Source organism: Physella acuta, unplaced genomic scaffold, assembly GCF_028476545.2.
Source record: "Physella acuta isolate Inbredline_101_S28 unplaced genomic scaffold, ASM2847654v3 ptg000804l, whole genome shotgun sequence".
Taxonomy (NCBI): Eukaryota; Metazoa; Mollusca; class Gastropoda; family Physidae; genus Physella; species Physella acuta.
The window spans coordinates 246586-266611 of NW_026732322.1; the positions used below are offsets into that span (position 1 = coordinate 246586).

Here is a 20026-nt window from a genome sequence, read left to right on the forward strand (position 1 = left end):
AGTCTGTTAGTTGGTTAGTTGTCGTTCGTTAGTCCGTTGTCGGTTAGTGGTGTTAGTTAGGTTCGTTGGTTGGTTTTCGTCCATTGGTTGTCTGTTAGTTGGTTAGTTGTCGTTCGTTTGTCCGTCTGTCCGTTAGTGGTGTTAGTTAGGTTCGTTGGTTGGTTTTCGTCCGTTGGTTGTCTGTTAGTTGGTTAGTTGTCGTTCGTTAGTCCGTTGTCGGTTAGTGGTGTTAGTTAGGTTCGTTGGTTGGTTTTCGTCCGTTGGTAGTCTGTTAGTTGGTTAGTTGTCGTTCGTTTGTCCGTCTGTCCGTTAGTGGTGTTAGTTAGGTTCGTTGGTTGGTTTTCGTCCGTTGGTTGTCTGTTAGTTGGTTCGTTGTCTTTCGTTTGTCCGTTGTCAATTAGCGTTCTTAGGTTATTATTGTTTTGGTTGACTGTTAGTGAATTTGTAGGTGTTGGTTTTTGTTTGGTGTGTACACACACTTTCAGCCCTTATCTGATACTCATATGTGAACATCTACTTGATGGGTCCTCTCGGTGATGGGTCCTCTCGGTGATGGGTCCTCTCGGTGATGGGTCCTCTCGGTGATGGGTCCTCTCGGTGATGGGTCCTCTCGGTGATGGGTCCTCTCGGTGATGGGTCCTCTCGGTGATGGGTCCTCTCGGTGATGGGTCCTCTCGGTGATGGGTCCTCTCGGTGATGGGTCCTCTCGGTGATGGGTCCTCTCGGTGATGGGTCCTCTCGGTGATGGGTCCTCTCGGTGATGGGTCCTCTCGGTGATGGGTCCTCTCGGTGATGGGTCCTCTCGGTGATGGGTCTTCTCGGTGATGGGTCCTCTCGGTGATGGGTCATCTCGGTGATGGGTCATCTCGGTGATGGGTAATCTAGGTGATGGGTCATCACGTTGATGGGTCCTTTCGGTGATGAGTCCTCTGATAGGTCCTCTCGGTGAAGAGGGTTCTCTCTTTTGATGGGCCCCTTTATTGAAGGGTCATCTTGTTTATGGGCCATCTTGTTTAGGGGCCATCTTGTTGATGGGTCCACTCGTTAATGAGTATACATGGTCCTGACATGCTCATGACATACCATCTAGTCGACGTGTTATAATGATGACAGAGCAACCAGGAAGTGACGTGGTATGGAATAAAAAAGCGTCCTCACTTAGCACAGTAACAAATCCTAATCCACTACAGAATGCACACCTTCACAAAACGTGACATTTGATAACCAAACAGAACACAGTATAGCTAATTTATCTGGCAGGATCATTACAACAGTCAATAGACCAGAGCTTAAAATAACACAACACACAAACAGTCGGGGAATTTTTAAAGAGCTTGATAATGCTGATGAACCTGTGTTTTCACTGTTTTTGACACTGTTCAACGTGTGTGTGTGTGTGTTTGAATGAACGTAGGACTATGTTGAACACTTGTGTGTGTGTTTGAATTAACTTAGGACAGTAGCTAGTCCAACGTAAACAAGTTGGTGTGTTCGGACGGATGCGGGGCTGAGTAGTGTTCACAGGTTAAATGGGGGGTGGGGGTGGTGACGCGGGGAGGGGAATAATGGAACGTAGCAAACATCTAATTGTATACACTAAACACTTTCACAACATCCCCGTCATTACACACAGTCTACCTAATATTTATATATATAGAAGTTATCTAGGGTTGATCTCTTTATGTCTTTATCATATCGATCACGACCACAGCAATCAACTTTACAAAGCACAGTGGGGATCAATCTAAAAAAAAGATTCTTGTAACTTGTTTAAAATGTTGAATAGCCCAACAGGTTGCGAGTTTTTTTTTATTCTTCTCATTGTCGAAAAACGTAGGTAGATTTGTTTCCAAGCACATGAGGTTTATTTTGCCGATTATATTTAAACAACCAACCCAACTCCATCGCCTTCTGTACGTTTGACATCTTATTATGGTGACGGAGTGGTCTAGCGGTAGAGAGCTGGACTGTTAACCCGTGAGTCTCGAGTTCGAATCCCGGATCAAGTCAGTCCACCCGACTTAGTTTGTCTTTTAGTTGGTTAGATGCACTATAAACCGTCAGGTTTGAAAACAGAACTTTTTTTTTATAACTAGGCTAGGCTTATTATGTCGATAACAGTTACTTCCCTTTACATAGAGGAGAAAAGAAAAAAAAAAGCTCCCGTAAGCTTAAATATGATGTACTTAAAATGACTGAATGACGATATGCGACGATGAAGGAGAGGCTTGTTCAGAGCATTTTAAATTATTTTTTTACAGTTATGTACCATTTGTAAACTAGGACTTTTGAAAATTGTTACGTAAATGTAACACGATACCTAACTTTCATCCAGCTCAATGATTTGAATAGTTTGGAAAAACGAAATCCGTTTAAGAACACTGTCACCTTTAGGGAGGTCAATATATATATTCCTAATAAAGTTAAATACTTTACACTAAAAATGTAACATGAAGTAGCAGAGTGGCGCAGTAGAAGCGTGCAGGGCCCTTAATCCAGAGGTCCATGGATCGAAACCACGCTCTGCTAAAATTGTTTTGGTAGAGAAAATTTATAGAATTCCGCAGAAGACCACGTTGAGTTAAAAACTAATGGCACTGTGAGTAAGTATGAAGGTAAAGTTGTGCACATTCATTTTACTATGAAAAGATATTTGGTGTCAGTGTTTCTTCCAGACTTTTTTCTCCGGGGGGGGGGGGGGGGGGGGTGCGGAGGGCGGACAACATTTTTCGGAGGGCGGACACTGGTAAAAGTATATGTTTTCTATATAAATTCCATTTCGTTCGGGGGGGGGGGGGGGGGTAGACTTTCTTCGCCCCCCCCCCTGAAGTCATGCATGAAAGCAACTCGATTTGGTGTTACTCTTTTAAATGCAGTCGCTACACTAATGTAACCTTGTACATGATTAATGACAAATCTTTTGTTTATTTGGGGTAATTCATATGATATACAGCAACAATTAGGACATCTTTAACACATCTCATGGAACTACTACACTTGTTTTGCGTTGAAAGCTCCATTTTTTTTAAATCGACTTTTCCACTCACACTTGATTAAATCATGCTCAATGTGCTTTACAAAAAAATTCATTTTGGACCTATAATACAAGCTATTTTAAAAGTATTATTTACTTTGTTAAAATCAAGAGCAGAGTGGCGCAGTGGAAGCGTGCTGGGCCCATAACCCAGAGGTCCGTGGATCGAAACCACGCTCTGCTACATTTTTGTTTTAATAAAGTTAACATGTGTAAAAACCCGCCATGCTTCTACGATCTATTAACAACTGAATTAAAGACATCGTGTATATCGATATTGTTATGGAATTAGATTTGGTGTTCTGATTTTTAAAGCAGTAGATTCTGAATTAAAGTAATATTGTACATAACCGATGTAAAATATTTAGTTAAACACCATTCACATTACATATTATTATATACGAGCCGGCCCGCGGCATAACATACGCCGCTATTTAGTTGTTTCTAATTTTCAATAATTCATAATTTGTGAATTCGACAGTACCAACGCTGACACTGAAAATATTTCTTTAAAACACTATAAGTAGCTCGTTAAGGACCATAACCCCCCCCTTCCTTTCCCCCCCCCCTACGTTTAAAATCGTTGGCTCTGCTTGTAAACATTTAGAGTGAACACAGCTCACTAAAACCATGTAGGGGTGGGGAGGTAGGGAGAGCGTTTGCAGCTTGTTTTCTAACGGCTCGAAGAAGAGAATTATATATATAGATGATATGTATATAAATATAAATGTGAATGTGAATGGTAATGTGAATATATATATATATATATATATATATATATATATATATATATATATATATATATATATATATATATGCATACGTATATATATTTCTATACACACACACACACATATATATGTTTCTTTATGTGTATATATATGTATATATATATATATATATATATATATATATATATATATATATATATATATATATATATGTGTGTGTGTGTGCGTTTAAACGCTGTTTAAAATTTGACATTCTCAAGGATTTGCTATTTACGTTAACAATCACTCCATCTATTTTAAAAGAAATATCAGTTTTATCTTCGAGTTCAAACTAAATCTCCAGTGTTGCAATATTGGTAAATGTCTTTGAATGTCGAGATTTTAGCTTATCGTTATAATTACATAGTGTTTTTTTTTTTCTGCATATGCTGAATAATAAACCGAGATGATAACAGTGTTCACGATTATATACTACATTTGATATTCTCGACTATCCTATTCAAAATTTAACAGATTAGATTTTGAATAATTCGCCAAAGCAATGCCGATTTTAACCTTACAAATGTTAAATTGGGCATCATAACTTCCAAGCAAATAAATGCAGTGTTTCTTCCAGACATTTTTCCCCGGGGGGGGGGGGGGGGGGCACTAGAAATTTTCGGGGGGGGGGGGGGGGGGGCGGTAGACTTTCTTCGGGGGGGGGGGGGGCGGACACTGTCAAAAGTATATATTTTCTATATAAATTATATAAATTTCATTTCGTTCGGGGGGGGGGGGGGGGGGGGGGGGCGGTAAAAAAAAATTTTCGGGGGGGGGGGGGCACCCGAAGAGATGCCTGGAAGAAACTCTGAATAAATGAGATGTTTAGTTTAAATATAAGCAGGAAATGAACATACTAATGTGTAAACGGGATACACCATGAATGTATCGATTATTCGTCCCACATTGATTTACCCATAAGAATTTCAACAACGAGTCAATACGATTGTAACAGTTGAATATCTAAAATCCCCCACACGCTCCAGATGTTCCATATGCGTATGTATTTTCCAACCTTACGCAACCTGACTAAATTGAAACTGAAACTAATGAAATCGTTGTGACATAGACGCGAATTTGAATTGTGCAAATCAAGTGCATGTAAACAATGAATATCATATAAATAAGCCTGCATGCAATTAAATTTAAAGAAATTTCTTTATGTTTTGTTAATAATAGCTCACAATACATCGTGATCTCTACGTTCAAAGTCTTAATTTATGTGTAAGCCACGACTTATTTCCTAGAAGGAATATTGGATCAATTTTGCTTTAAATGTCCTTTTTGATATTCAAGTTACTATGCAGTTTATACTTCTACCTTGAGTAAATCATGTCGTCAAGAAAGACTAACGTTGATAAAGAAGTAAATAGTATTCTGTCTAAGAGCAGTACAGCGGCCGAGGTAAGTTATCTCATGCTGGTGTTGATGTGTAGGTGTAAACTGTGATAGTACGAGTTTTTTTCTCTAAGTTATTGACAAACTGGATGTTGTAAAGCATGACGGAGATAGCTTTACACGTATTGCACATGAAACATTTAGTAATCTGCGGGTGGTAAGAGATCCTGTGTAATGATATCAGCAATAGTAGGATGAGAAAAATGACTTTACAATGTTGCAGTTTCTGGAGAGGATGGGGGGGGGGGGGGGGGATTATGTGTGTATTAACGAGCGTAGCCTATATGTTGAAATTAAATGAAGATAATATTCCCTTACACCCCCGTGTGAAAATATTTCAATAGTATGGCGCTATACACACACACACACACACACACATATATATATATATATATATATATATATATATATATATATATATAGGCCTATATATATATAAATATATAAATATATAAATATATAAATATATAAATATATAAATATATAAATAAATATATATATATATATATATATATATATATATATATATATATATATATATATATATATATATATATATATAAATATATATAAATATATAAATATATAAATATATATATATATATATATATATATATATATATATATATATATATATATATATATATATATATATATACATATACATGTATATACATACAAAATAATGTATATGCCTGTACATATAATTTTATTAATTTTTAGAGGCGTTTACAAGGGCTAAAGATAGCAATATTATACTCCAGTATTGAAGAATATGATGTAGCGAAACAGTAAGTATCGAAACCTTTGTAATCAATCTAATTTCTTTCTCATCCCGATCTATAGAACTTCAAACTTTCAAAGCTTTCGTCGATATTGCATTTACTGTGGTGAATTTCTATAACTAGTAAATATATGCTTTGTTTAAATCTTGTGTAATGATTTTATCTGTTTATTACGAGTAAGACATACAACATATGTGAATGTAACTTGTAATTAACGTGTGTTTGAAGTCGATTGCTTTAAGTAATACTGGAGAAGCTTTTGTGAATGGTCCAGCCGGTTGAGTAAATTTAACATTGATTTAAAAATATAAAAAAATATATTATTTTAGCATGCAAATAAATTATTATAAATTTCCCAGCATTCCATTCCGCCAGATTTAATTACCCCACCCCCACTCATTTCTAGCTAAGATTTCTCTAATTACAGCAAACTTTTGTGTGGCAAGTTTGCAAACTTTTTTTTTTACAAGTTGTATTGTGGTGACACTATTTTGGCTTGTTGTTCTTTAACTGTTTAGCGACAGGCTTTAAATGTATAGGTCCTATTTATAATATAAAAGGCGTGGCTTAGCAGTAGAATGCATACCCGCAGTGGCGTAGCGAGGTCGGGTGTCACCCGGTGCGGTACTTAATGGTGTCACCCTCCCAGAGGCCTAGCGACCCTTCCCGGCGCCCGGGGACAAACTTTCAATTTGGCGCGCTCTCTGGATCAACCTTTCAAACTTTCGATTTGCACTCCCCCCTTCAAACTTTCGATTTGCATACCCCCCCCCCCCCTCCCCATCCACCCTTGTCGGGATTTGTCAAATGTCCTCTTACACGACTATTTAACACTCGAATTAATCACTTAATTAAGCGGAATTATAATTTTTCTCTCTCTATTTTTTGCCTTGGTGTCACCCCCCTAAATGGTGTCACCCGGTGCGGTCCGCACCCCCGCCCCCCCCCCCCTCCCCCGCCTCTCTACGCCACTGCATACCCGTAAGTCTCATGTTTGAATCCGGGAGTCCACCCAGCTCTTAAAAGTAGCTAACTAACGTTAGGGTAAGTAAAGACCCTTAAAATGACTTCAAACCTCATCCTATACCAAGATATTTTTCACTTCAGACCAAATACTGAAACCTTTTCAGGTATGTTGAAGATTTCCTCAAAGAGAAGCCAACAGATCCACAAGGCCATAAATTATTGGGAGATATCCATGAAGCCCTTGGAGATGAAAAATCCGCTTTGGTGTGCTACAAAAAGTAAGCTGGGGATAAAATATAATTAGGGCGTTCTAAGGAAATTTCTTTTAGGTCAGCTTTTTAATATTTAGTTAACAAGTGAAACAATTTTATAAAGTAAAAAAACGAATTTTTAATTTTTTTTAAGCCTTAACCCGGATCTATTAAAACTGCAAATATTTTATAGTGACAAATGACGCAGAGGCGTAGCGAGGGGGGGGGGGCGGGGGGGAACATATGTCCCCGCCGACCTAAGGGGGGGGGGGCGCCACATTGAAAGTTTGAGGGCAGGGGTGCAAATGAAAAGATCGAGGGGGGGGGGGTGCAAATCGAAAGTTTGCGCCGGGAAGGGTCGCTACGCCTCTGAAATGACGTTTATCGCAAATCTATATATATAATTCTCTTCTGGGAGCCGTTAGAAAACAAGCTGCAAGCGCGCCTTACAGTTCCCTCTCTTCCTCTCTATCGCTACCCCCCCCCCCCTCCCCCCACATTGTCTGGTGAGCTGTGGTTCACGCTGTTTACATTTTACAATCATAGAGACGGGTTTGGTGACGGCTATTAGGGGCAGATAATTTAGTTTGAAACGATTTTAAACTTAGAGGAGGTAACTAAGAGGAGGCTGCTTTCACGTGGGGTGGGGGGGGGGAGGGGGGGTTTAGTGTTTTTAAGCAAAAATTTTCAGTGGCTGCATTGGTACTGTCGAATTCACAAATTATAAATTACTGAAAAGTAGAAAAAAAACAACTAAATAGCGGCGTATGATACGCAGCGGGTCGGCTCGTACAATATATAAAGCAAAGTGTCAACCTGTTAACACTAGAGTATCTTTATTTCTGTAATTCACATTCAATGGGAAACAAACAGCAAATACTGTAGAAAAACTGCATAGTTGTCTCCAGCTCAGCATATTTTGAGAACACTTAAAAAAATCTGAGTTAGTTTTTTATTGGCTCGCATAGAACGCGTCACTTGGTGTAATAAGCAACCTTTTTGCATTTCGTAGATATTTTCAGGAACCATACCACAAGGACAAGTGTAGCTGTTTTCAGATTTTATCTACCGGAACTTCTTTTATTTCCGTATCCAAATTTTTGCTTGTTATTAGTCTGAACATTACTCGTTGTAACGATATATTGTATGTGCGTAATTAAAGGGAAACAACTTAAATAATATGAGTTATTGCATTTATAAGCAAAAAATATTTGTAGATTGGGTTGCGGGTGGGGGATGAGTTAATTTGAACCCGGACAACTTTTTAGATATTTGAGTTGTCTGACTTTTTCTAAAATATAATTTGTGATTACGGCTGTAAGGGATAAAAATTGGCAGTTTAAAATTTAAAAAATACGAAATTTTTTGACTTCAGTCTTAAGTGACTTTAGCCATAAGAAAAATAGTGCATTGGGACAGTGCATGTCACAGTTATATGCTTTAAAAAAATCCCCAGTCAATCAGCGTTAGATACGGTTAGCAACTAAAGAAGTTTTCTTTACTTACAGTGCACTTGAGCATGGTGGCCATGGATACAGTGCGCTGATTCTAAAAAGTATGTTCAAAAATTTGCCTTTTATTGGTAAAATGTGAAATAAAAATGTTAATCTATATATATAATTCTCTTCTGGGAGCCGCTAGAAAACAAGCTGCAAACGCGCCTAGAAAACAAGCTGTAAACGCGCTCCCTACCTCCCCACCCCTACATGGTTTTAGTGAGCTGTGTTCACCAGTGTTTCTTCCAGACTTTTTTCTCCGGGGGGGCACTTGAAATCTTCGGGGGGGGGGGGGCGGTAAACTTTCTTCGGGGGGGCGGACACTGTTAAAAGTATATATTTTCTATATAAATTATATAAATTTCATTTCGTTCGGGGGGGCGGTAAAAAATTTTCGGGGGGGCTTCGCCCCCCCGAAGAGATGCCTGGAAGAAACTCTGGTGTTCACTCTAAATGTTTACAAGCAGAGCCAACGATTTTAAACGTAAGGGGGGGGGGGGGGGGGGGGAGGGGGGAAAGGAAAGGGGGGGGGGGGTTATGGTCCTTAACGAGCTACTTATAGTGTTTTATAGAAATATTTTCAGTGGCAGCGTTGGTACTGTCGAATTCACAAATTTTATATTACTGAACAACTAAATAGCGGCGTATGTTATGCCGCGGGCCGGCTCGTACGTTATATTTTCGCTAAGAGATCAAACTTTTGCTTTGTCGGCCACCAGTTCATGAACCTCTCACGGATTTATCTATTAAAGTCATTTTGGTAAAAAATATTACAATTCTTTTCACAATATGACTATACAATTCTATTAGCCCAGGGGTCTCCAAACTTTTAAGCCCGAGGGCCGCATTAACTATCAAATATCAGTACGGGGGCCAGAGTTTCTTCAAGACATCTCTTGGGGGGGGGGGGGGGGGAGGGACGTCTACCGCCACCCCAACGAATTATAATTATTTATATAGAAATATATACACATCCCCCGAGAAAAAGTCTGAAAGAAACACTGTCGGAAGCCAACAACACACTCGAGGTCCAAGTTTGCTTTCAATTAAATATTTTTTTGCTTTCAGTATATATTTTAAAATATATATAATTTTATATAGGCCTACCACAAATAATGACAATTTTAACTATATTTATATTTTAAGTCTAGGCTTACCTACACAATCAGATAAAATAAAATATTTAAATTAAATAATTTATTACTGAAAAAAATGTAAATTGAAATGAATTTTCAGTTGGCGAAATTGTCTGCAGTATTGGAAAATATGCTGAAACCCTAAAGGTAGATACTATTTACAACATTGAAATTTCGTAAAACAGTTAATTGGATTCGAGCCAATAATTTAAAATTATTTAAAAGTAGTGGTGAAACATAAACTCTTTATTCACTTTTAATGAATTTTATTTTCAATTAGTACTGGCTTGAGAAGTGTGAAAATGTTTTTCCAAAAAGTTGCACTACTATACGACTGAAGGTAAATTTTGGTTAATATGGTATCTTAAAAGTTAATCAATTTAAATATTAATGCTTATCTAGATGCATTTTGAAAAAGTTTTAATGTCCAGATTTTTTAATATGAAAGTCTAGTTGAAAGAAAAACATTTAAGCTATTATTTTTATCAAAGATTTTGAACTTGAAGAATACATTGACAATGTCTTTGTTTTAATAGGCTCACGAACTTGCTGTTGCAAGAATGAATGCAGATCATGTAAGAAATTTCAAAATAAAAAATTATTTTTAACTATATATAAAGATATGGGAACACAACAAACAGTTAACATAAATTCTATGCAGTCTTTCCATAAGGCCCTCTATGTCAGCCTACCTATGAACAAATTATAAAATAACAAGTTATTTTGAAATACATTAAACCATTGAACATACAAATATATGAAAGTTAAAATTGTTAGTAAAAGTAAGAATTTAGCAAAGTATATACATTATTGATAGACTACAAAAAATTGATACTGCAATGTTCTAAAACTAAAATGTTATTTGTTTATATTATCAAAACAATTTTCTACAAAGTGTTAAGTAAAGATTTTGATCTTGTCAAAAGATAGATAAAAAAACTTTTATGTTCTGCAAGCAAGTATTTTATTCCAGGGAAGGCAGTCAGTTCACCAGTCAGAATTGGAACTTCACATTCAGCTCATAAGATATTACATGAACACTAACCAATGGAAAACAGTCTATGATGTAGTTTTAAGATTAAACAAGGAGGCCAAGTTTGAAGATGCTATTATTTGGTTTGATCTGATGCAGCATGTGATTATGGTGAGGTTAAATTAACTTTTAAATTTGCACTCCTCCCGTTTTGTTAAAAACTGGAGTGTCAGCTGTTTTGTTAAATTAAATACAATTCATGAAGATAGTTTTCTAAATGACAAAAAGCATTTTTAAGGCACCGTGACTATTCCTTCTATAACTTTTGATATTCAATGTGACATATTTAGTAAATGTAAAAAACAATTATAATATGGCTCATGAATGGAATTATAGGCTAGTTGCCATTGAACTTACCCAACTTAAATTATTTGGGAATGTAAAATGCTATGACTACTGAAAGTGATAGAAATTATCTATATCATAATGCGTTTTGTCCTATTTTACTAAATTTTTTAGTATGTCTTTATAATAAGAAAATTATTATAAAAAATGCCCACGTACTTGCCTGAGAGTCTTGTATTTGTGTACTTATTAAATGTAAAATTTATTGTTATAATTTATTAACCAGATGTCTTAATGAATTCTTCAACAAGAAAGTTATTCTTTCATTAAAAAAATGTACACACATATTTTATTATGTAATATTTTTAAAAAGTGTTAAAATTGTTAACATTAAATTAATTATCACAAAATGATGCACTTATCTTTCATAGGATATTGATGAAAAAACCCCTGAGATAAAGCAAAACCATGAATATAACATACTAAAATTGTACATCTTAAGAAACTATGCTTACTTATGCATGGGTGAAGCAGATTTGAAGAAATGTGTCAAAGCACTAAAAAGGTACATTTTTAAATTCTTAAAGTATAATTTTTTAACCTTGGATTGATAAATATCCAGAGCTATTATATAGTCTTATAGATCATAATAAAATCACGAAATTTTTTTTCATTTACACATCTTCGACATAAGAGGGATTTGCCTTGAGTTTAATAATTTATCAAATCTATTTTTTTTAAAAACAGCACTTTTACATCTCTATTTCATTATGTTTTCTTTAGATTTGACAAATATTTGAAGGAGGCCATTAGTCTAAATTTCAATGACTATATTTGGCTCGCCATTTTACAAGAATCAAGGTCTCAGTTATTCTATCTAGCGGGTGTTATAATATTTAAAAAAACCCAATTGGTAAGGATAATTTATAAAAAAATTATTATTCTTATAAAACTTGAGGTTTATAGGAACAGATATTGAAATAATATTTAAAAACTAGCTGGTACAGTGTAATTACGTAAAACAGTATTATAAGTAATACATTTGATGTAATATGAATAACTATACAATGTATCAATTCTTTATGAACTGAGCAGGGTCTTCTTCCACTGGAGGATGCTCAAAAGTTTTCAGGCGCTTGTTTCTTGGCAAGTCTAAGTTTTGATCCCATATCACATACAAGTACATGGATCAAAGAAGTGAAGTTTTACAAGTGGTGGTGGATGCAAAGTTATGACCGTTATTCACAAGTTGGTATGTAAACTTTAGTGATTGCATAATTTTTTAGGGTAGCTAGTCTAGTATTTATAAATTAATTTATCAACCTAACAAACAATTACAATTTAGCTTTTTGTTTAGAAATATTCACATTAGTTGATGTGTAGCAAACCTCATCTAAAAAATTTACAATACAATTTTTTTCTTGTTAGCTTCATAATTATTACAGTTTTTTAATGTTTAAGATGAGTGGGAATATAAAAGAAAAAATGTCATGTTAAGTTTTGTAAATTGAATGTTTATTCTAATTTTTATAAAATTGAGAAATTTTTTTTATATATATATCAATCACACTGTACAGTTTAAAAATGATTTTTTTATCACAAAGTTATATACAATTTTATCTAAATATTAATATTATCACATGTTTGTACTTCAAATTTTAGGACACTTGCTGCACACGCTGGCAAATGGAAATATTTTAGAATTGAATCAAAGTATCAAAAGCCAAATAATGACAATTCAGGGCCACAAACAAATTTGCCAAATCCTGTTTGAAGACAGCTACAATGATAACCTCATTGCTTCATCTTTTTTTTGCAATGCTAGAGAAATGGTTGGAAGCTTTAGAAAATTAAAGCCTGTTACTTTAGAGAATCTAAGAGAAGTTGATGAAGGTAGGGCTTAGGGGATATATTCATACCACATCTCAAAGTATGTTATTGAAAGAGTATAACTATTTATTCATTTATTAATATATATTATCTATTAATATATCACTGATTACCGTCTCTACACCATTGATTTGATGTGTTCACCAAATTCTATAGGACACTTATGGGTCCATGAGTGTCTGTAGGACATTCATGTTCTCACCGAGATTTTAGTTTTAGGACCAGGGGTGGAACTACAGTGCCCCGCTATGCAGGGGGGGGGAGGAACATGCCACTTAGGGGCCCACAGCCGACCATAATTTTTTTTTATAGTTAAAAGAATTTAAATTTCTTGCATTTTTGACTTGTTGGTCGTTTTGTAAAAAAGATTACCGCAGCTGCGGTTGGATTATCTTTATTCTATAGACACCACCCCACACTCTTGTATATTCTTTTTCCCTTTGTTTTTAAACCACTGTGAAAGCAGAGTCCTCTTTCTCCTACAATCAAGCTTATCAAAGATGAGCAAACATTCAAACCACTTCCATGACTCATAGGGGTGCTCATAAGCTCCTTTTAATAGACTTGTACTAAACAAATTAAAAAGCAATTACTTCTCTTAATTATTTTTTTTTTATAAAGTATTTACTAAAGAATGACATTGTATTAAAGGAAATGTATTTAAAATCAATAATATAAATACAAAAAAAACATAAAAATAAACATAACATGAGACACCATTACTTATACAAAGCTTTCATAGTTTATATTCTTTTGACCGAATAGAGGTTTCTAGGCCTTATAGCAGAGATAAAATAAAACTGATTTTTACAATACACACTAATGCACTTACACACATGACATGATGTTGTAATTTGTTTTAATTGAAAAAAAAAACATTTTTTTTTCAAAACCTGAACAGGCCAGCAATGAGTATCCTATGTTCGTATTATATATATATATATATATATATATATATATATATATATATATATATATATATATATATATATATATATATATATATATATTAACATTTATTTTGCGGGGTGGCCCTTTTTTTCTAGTTCCGCCATTGTTTAGGACATTCAAGTGTCCACCAAATTCCAAATTCTATAGGACACTAGTGTCTGTAGGACATTCAAAATCTCACAAAAAATTGAGTGTTCAAAGTCCACCATTGTATGTAGCACAGCCAGTGTCCTTCAACGCTTTCTAGTCGAATGTATCGAAATATAAAAAAAGGCTTGTTTATGTTATTTTTTACTACAACCTCATTTTGCCATAACATTAGCCATAGAGAACATGAAGCCTTGAAAGAGTTCTTAAAAATCTATTAACTGTAAATTAAAATACTTGTCTATAATTTACTGTTTTAAATTCCTACAGTTGCTTTTAAAGTACACCTAAAAAACCTTTCAAGCCTTGTGTGGCTGTGTCTTCAATACTACACAGCTGACATGAATGTTCAACCAAACTGTAAGTAAATAACTATTTTAATTTGATAGATTTAAGCAAAACTAACTTTCATACATGTGACTTACATTACAGTGATATTTACGTTTTACATTTAATTTCTTTTAATTAGATTGCATAAACATGTATAAAATTTTTATTACCAAAAAATTCATTGATTATTTCAAATATTTTGAAAAATTATGAATTTATTGGTTTTATAGGCTTACATATTTTCTTTTTTTTTTTTTACCTTTTACAATATTTTAAATCCTTCTTTCCACAGACTCATTTTTAAAGATTAAAAATTTTCCTTTTGACATTCAAGACCTGCCAACATGTATGGTGGATAAAATATGTCAAGTTGATATTTTGGTACACTAAAAAAATAATCTAACCATAAATCAAATTAATTAGTTCACTATAATATCAACAAAGCAACTACCATTAATTTTAGTTTGTCATCTAAAACTGGGAAGTTGTAACCTGCTATTATAGTTAAGGCAAATGAGAAAAAAAATAGTTTCTAAAAACTGAAAGTTAAATAGAAAATGTAGATTATTAATGTAGTTCATTATTTACAACAAAGCGTGAGGTGTAGGATTTAAATATTTAGACCACCTTAAACACACCTGAAAGTTCTTGTTTTTTAATTTATTAAGTGTTTTTGAGGCTTTAAATGCATTTTAGTAAAAATATTATATATATATTATATTATCAGTTTTGTTTAATAACAAATTCCAAGGTTTTCTTGATGGCAACAGTTCAGTGCACAGCTAGTAGAATCAAATGTACAGACCGACCTAATCAAGAAACAGGAGTTGCACAGAGTTTTCTTTTTCCAGTTTGTCTAAAACAAAAATTGTGTACAGAGGACCAGGCTCTGTGGTGGTCAACAGCTTATGAATTCATCACTAACTCATCCAAGTAAGATGTTCTGCTTACATGGTTGTTTATATAATTATTAGTATTTAATGCTTTGCATTTAACTTAATTATTGACTAAAAGTAAAATGTACTTTTTTTTTAGATCAAGTGTAAAGCAAACCAGCTTAAGAAGCTTCTTTGTTTTTGGCATAGAACTGGTCAGACTTGTGGATTCTCATGGATTGTCATTGCAACTTTTGGTCCATATAGCCAAGTCTCTTGATGCAAAGGTGAGTATCTCAATTGGTTTTGACTTAGTGCTATTTAACATTAAAACTAAAACAAAAAACACCAGTTGGGTGTATTAAAAACTTTATCAACAAAGAAATTTATCCAGAAAAACATTTTTGTTAGGATAACAGTTGTTTTTAATCATTTTTTTTTTTGCATGGGGGACTACTGAATCAAGTTCAATATAACCATCTGTTTTCCTAGTTTTATGTTATGTCTTAAACCTCTATGAGTAATTTTTTTTTTACATTCATGGTTCAAAGTTGCAATCTCTTTCACTAACCTCCTCTAAAAATATGACTAGCCCCAACAGACAAGTCAGACCAACATATACTTTCATCTCACAAACTTGACGTAATCAAGGTAACCCATCACAAACTTTTAGACTATTCACAATCACAAATGTCTTTTTACAAGTGTTAAAGTTCATGTTAAACCATTTCACCCACTCAAGTGTGTTAATAACATCACAATTTGGGTATCATTTATTTCCATGAAACTTTTTACATCTGTGAATGAGAATTTCATGCATTTGCCTTGGGAGTTGTCCCACTCACTTCATTCTAACAAACACCAAAACCTGTTTTCATATTGTCTGTCCTTGGATTTTTTAGCAAATCAGTTAACTCAATTTTGTTTCACTACTAATGCAGCTATCTTGTTCTTCAAAGTTTTCAGATACTTTAATCTCTGATAACAACACTAGATTGTATAATTTTTTATAAATTAATATTAAGTTAATTTGAAGATCATTAAACTCAAAACAAAAGGGTTTATAATTAATCATTTAAAATTAATTATTAGCATTGCTAATTAAACAGCCAGGAAACCTGTATTCATTAATATTTCACTGACTCCACAATGGGGCAGATAACTGCCATTTAGACAGATATGATTGTGAAATGAATACTTTAGTTGTGTTCATGTTGTTTTAATTAAAATTAACTGAATTTAAAAAAAAATTTGATAATTAGTGCTTTAATGCTTAAATATCTACTTACTCTTGTATTTTTTACAGCATCTAAATAATATAAATTATAAAATAAAACAAGTATAACAAATCTATTGTCAAAATACTCCTGCTGCACTGAAAATAAGAAAATAATACAAATGTGCTTACTCAAGTAAAAGCAGTGGACACTCAAAAATTCTGCAATTACTCATATTTATTTAAGCTAACTATTTTTTTTTTGGTAAACTGAGAAAGTTTATTTTTATTTTCTTGTTTTAAGATCATTTAGAAGTTTATTGTTAATACTTTAATTCTGATATCTAGGCTACTTTCAACATTAATTTATTTAAAACATAATTTTATGTCTTGGGTGAATTATTTTAAAAAATGTGAACAGGCCGAACAACATATCTCAAATGAGAAGAGAGCTCTTGAACACAGAGCAGCCGATTTCTGGAACCAAGCGAGTTCACTAATTAAAACAATGGAAAGGTATTTATATATAAATGGGCTATATATATATATATATATATATATATATATATATATATATATATATATATATATATATATATATATATATATATATATATATATATATATATATATATATATATATATATATATATATATATATATATATATATATATATATATATGTTACCGAGTCTATTTACTTGTAGTGCCAAATGTTACCGATTTCACTGCTGACAGCGCCAAATGTTACCGAGTGTATTTACTCGTGCTACCTTTGACCAGCACACAACATCGACCACAATATAAATACTCGGAAATGCAGGTTTACATTGATCTCTTTATTACATGAATCAATAGAAATGCTCCACATAACAATGCATCAATGTACCACAAGAATACAATGAACCAACTGACCCCCACTGTCCTCACTAGTCCTCACATAACAGAATGCATGTGTCCATCGTTCCTATTCTCACATAACACAATAAGTCTACACCGTTCAGCCTCCAACTTGGTTCTGCCTCCGTCTTCAATACGCAGCCTTATATTATATCCCTAGTATACGCAATACTTTCCATTCGTTGCATCAGACTATGAACTACGCAGCGGCTTGTTGTATTGCTTCCCAAAATACGCCGTGGCTTTGTGTTCTTCTCAGTCCACCACCTGCACTATTGCGTCAGACTGTAATGCGTTCTTACAATAGTCTTTAGTTGACAGACTGTATTACGTTCTTATCGTCCCTAGTAACTACACTAGTTACATATATAAATATATATATATATATATATATATATATATATTTTTATATATATATATATATATATATATATATATATATATATATATATATATATATATATATATATATATATATATATATATATATATATATATATATATATATATACATATATGTATCATACATTGTGTTATCTCTGCCTAGCTATTATTTGATAAATTATATCATTAAAGCAATGTTTATTCTTTTGTTAAAACTATTTTTAACAATTTTTTAAATTGTAACTTAACTGAAGGATTTATCCGAAACCAACAGAGAAAACAGATACCAGCTCACCACATCCAGACTATTCAAAGAGCCAGGAGACACAGATCTTACCCAAGACAACTTTAACCATTTGAAATCTGAAGTTATTTTTGCTACTTCTCTGATTGCCATGAAAGAATCAGAATACACTAAAGCCGTTAATGGTTTTAGGCAAATAAACAGTCCTATAGCTAAGCTATACATGGCAAAGGTTAGCTAAGTGCTTTTAAGTATTTTTTGCCTTCACTTTGATTCTCAATTTTTTTTACTACATGTGCTTCTTTATACTTCTTAACTTGTGAAAAATCTACAGGCAGTCTTTGTATATTTTTGAAAATGTCTCTCCTAAAATGGGTTACTGTCCAAAAAATTTTGATTAGGTAAAGAATTTCAACAATCCTTCCCTTCAGTTTAGAATTTATTATCTGCATTACAAGCTTAGAATATGACATCCTGTGATAAAATGATTTCTTTTGTGTTTATTAAGGCCTTGAGGGGACATTGGGAGAAAAGTTTGTTTGAAACTACAGATAGTGAAGAAAGTTTATCAAGCAGACTGAGGTTTTTGCTAGAAGCAAGAAGTAACCTATATGAGCTGCTGGAAATCATAGATAAAGAGGAAACATCTCAAGTATTTGTTACTTTCTTAACGAAAATGCAAAAAAACTTAAATATACTTTATAAAACATTTTAAGTTTACTACTTTTTAATGGTTGTAAAAATAGGTCATTTATATAGGCAATATGAGTGTTCTAAAATATTCATACATTATTTTTGTTACCATGCAAAATCTATATCTAAGGCATATAGGTGCATAATGCTAAAAGAAATATAGGCCCTATATAGGATAGGCCACTATATGTTGAAATTCATGCTACATTTAATTTTGATCCCAGATCTGTAAATTGAAATTACAATAATAGCTTACCCTAAAATAGACATAATTAGAATAGAATAATAATAATCATAGAATAATTCTCCTTTTTATTTAAGCATAAAAGGAAAAGAATTTTAAAAATGTGTCGGAAATTATTTTAACTTAGCAAAATAAAATAAATATTGTAACTCACATAGACCTACTTCACAATATCTGTCAAGTTTAGATAATCACACAATGTTTACACTTTTGCTTTAGGAATTTACTGGGTCTGTTATCAAAGAGTTGGATGATATAGAACTGATGATACATCATGATCAACAAGGTAAGCAAGAGTTGCAGCCCCTTACAGTTCTATCTAAACATCGTTGATCTAAACTACATTTAAATAAAAATTATTTAAAAATCAAAAATTATTTATAGATTTTTTTTGCCATATATGTAAATTTATATATGTAAATTTAACTTCTGGAAAAATACCCTTATTATTTAAATAAATATTTAAATAAAATAATTTTTTGATTTGTAAAATTTAAAATATTTTCCTTTAGATGACATGTCAGTGAAAACATCTGAAATAATTGACAATCCATATGAACGCATAGAGACAACTAGTACCAGTAGAAGAGATCAACATTCACACACAGAAAGTTATGTTAGGTCTACACAGGTGATTGTTGTCATTTTCCTCTAACACTGAGCCAGGTAAAAATAGAAAATCTCATCATCATCATCATCAATCATCATTATCAATCATCAACATCCCTTAACTTTTATTTTATTGGGTTTATTTGAACACCATACTTGACCTTATAATTTTCCTTCTTCTGCCACTCTTATTATTTCTGAGACAGTCAGCCCAGTCCAATCTTTGATGTCATCCATCCATGTCGTCTTTGTCTTACAGTTCTTCTTCTTCCTGGCACTGTGCCTTGTAATATTGTTTTGGATAGGCAAAATGTATCACATAAATGTATCTAGCCTCTAACAAATCCTAACACAATCTATAATCCTTCAACTATAAATCATCAATATTC

General features: G+C 33.3%; 2 protein-coding genes and 1 non-coding gene across 3 annotated transcripts; 2 read left to right on the plus strand and 1 right to left on the minus strand.

Moving 5' to 3' along the window:
* Positions 1-499: 499 nt before the first annotated feature.
* Positions 500-865, minus strand: LOC131951196 (uncharacterized). The gene has a single exon (XM_059313534.1). The coding sequence runs from the start codon at positions 863-865 to the stop codon at positions 500-502; it is 366 nt and encodes a 121-aa protein (XP_059169517.1).
* Positions 866-3146: 2281 nt separating this feature from the next.
* On the plus strand, positions 3147-3218 carry Trnam-cau (transfer RNA methionine (anticodon CAU)). Its single transcript has one exon. It is a non-coding gene; the product is annotated as a tRNA-Met (tRNA).
* A 1918-nt stretch (positions 3219-5136) lies between these two features.
* LOC131951197 (ranBP2-like and GRIP domain-containing protein 4) lies at positions 5137-19032 on the plus strand. Its single transcript, XM_059313535.1, has 19 exons — positions 5137-5208; positions 5926-5993; positions 7118-7231; positions 9956-9983; positions 10117-10176; positions 10373-10411; positions 10810-10980; positions 11586-11719; positions 11938-12067; positions 12250-12406; positions 12817-13047; positions 14413-14502; positions 14765-14853; positions 15224-15405; positions 15508-15634; positions 16985-17079; positions 18122-18323; positions 18600-18743; positions 19009-19032. Exons 1-19 carry the CDS (start codon positions 5137-5139, stop codon positions 19030-19032), a joined length of 2157 nt encoding a protein of 718 aa, XP_059169518.1.
* Positions 19033-20026: the final 994 nt, after the last annotated feature.

Excerpts from the sequence above, each read along its gene's own strand:
- LOC131951196 (XM_059313534.1), bottom strand. The coding sequence starts at position 865 with ATGACCCATCACCGAGATGACCCATCACCGAGAGGACCCATCACCGAG.
- LOC131951197 (XM_059313535.1), top strand. The coding sequence starts at position 5,137 with ATGTCGTCAAGAAAGACTAACGTTGATAAAGAAGTAAATAGTATTCTG. Across the intron at positions 9,984-10,116 it reads AATATGCTGAAACCCTAAAG|TACTGGCTTGAGAAGTGTGA; the intron begins GTAGATACTATT and ends ATTTTCAATTAG. Across the intron at positions 10,981-11,585 it reads TGATGCAGCATGTGATTATG|GATATTGATGAAAAAACCCC; the intron begins GTGAGGTTAAAT and ends TATCTTTCATAG.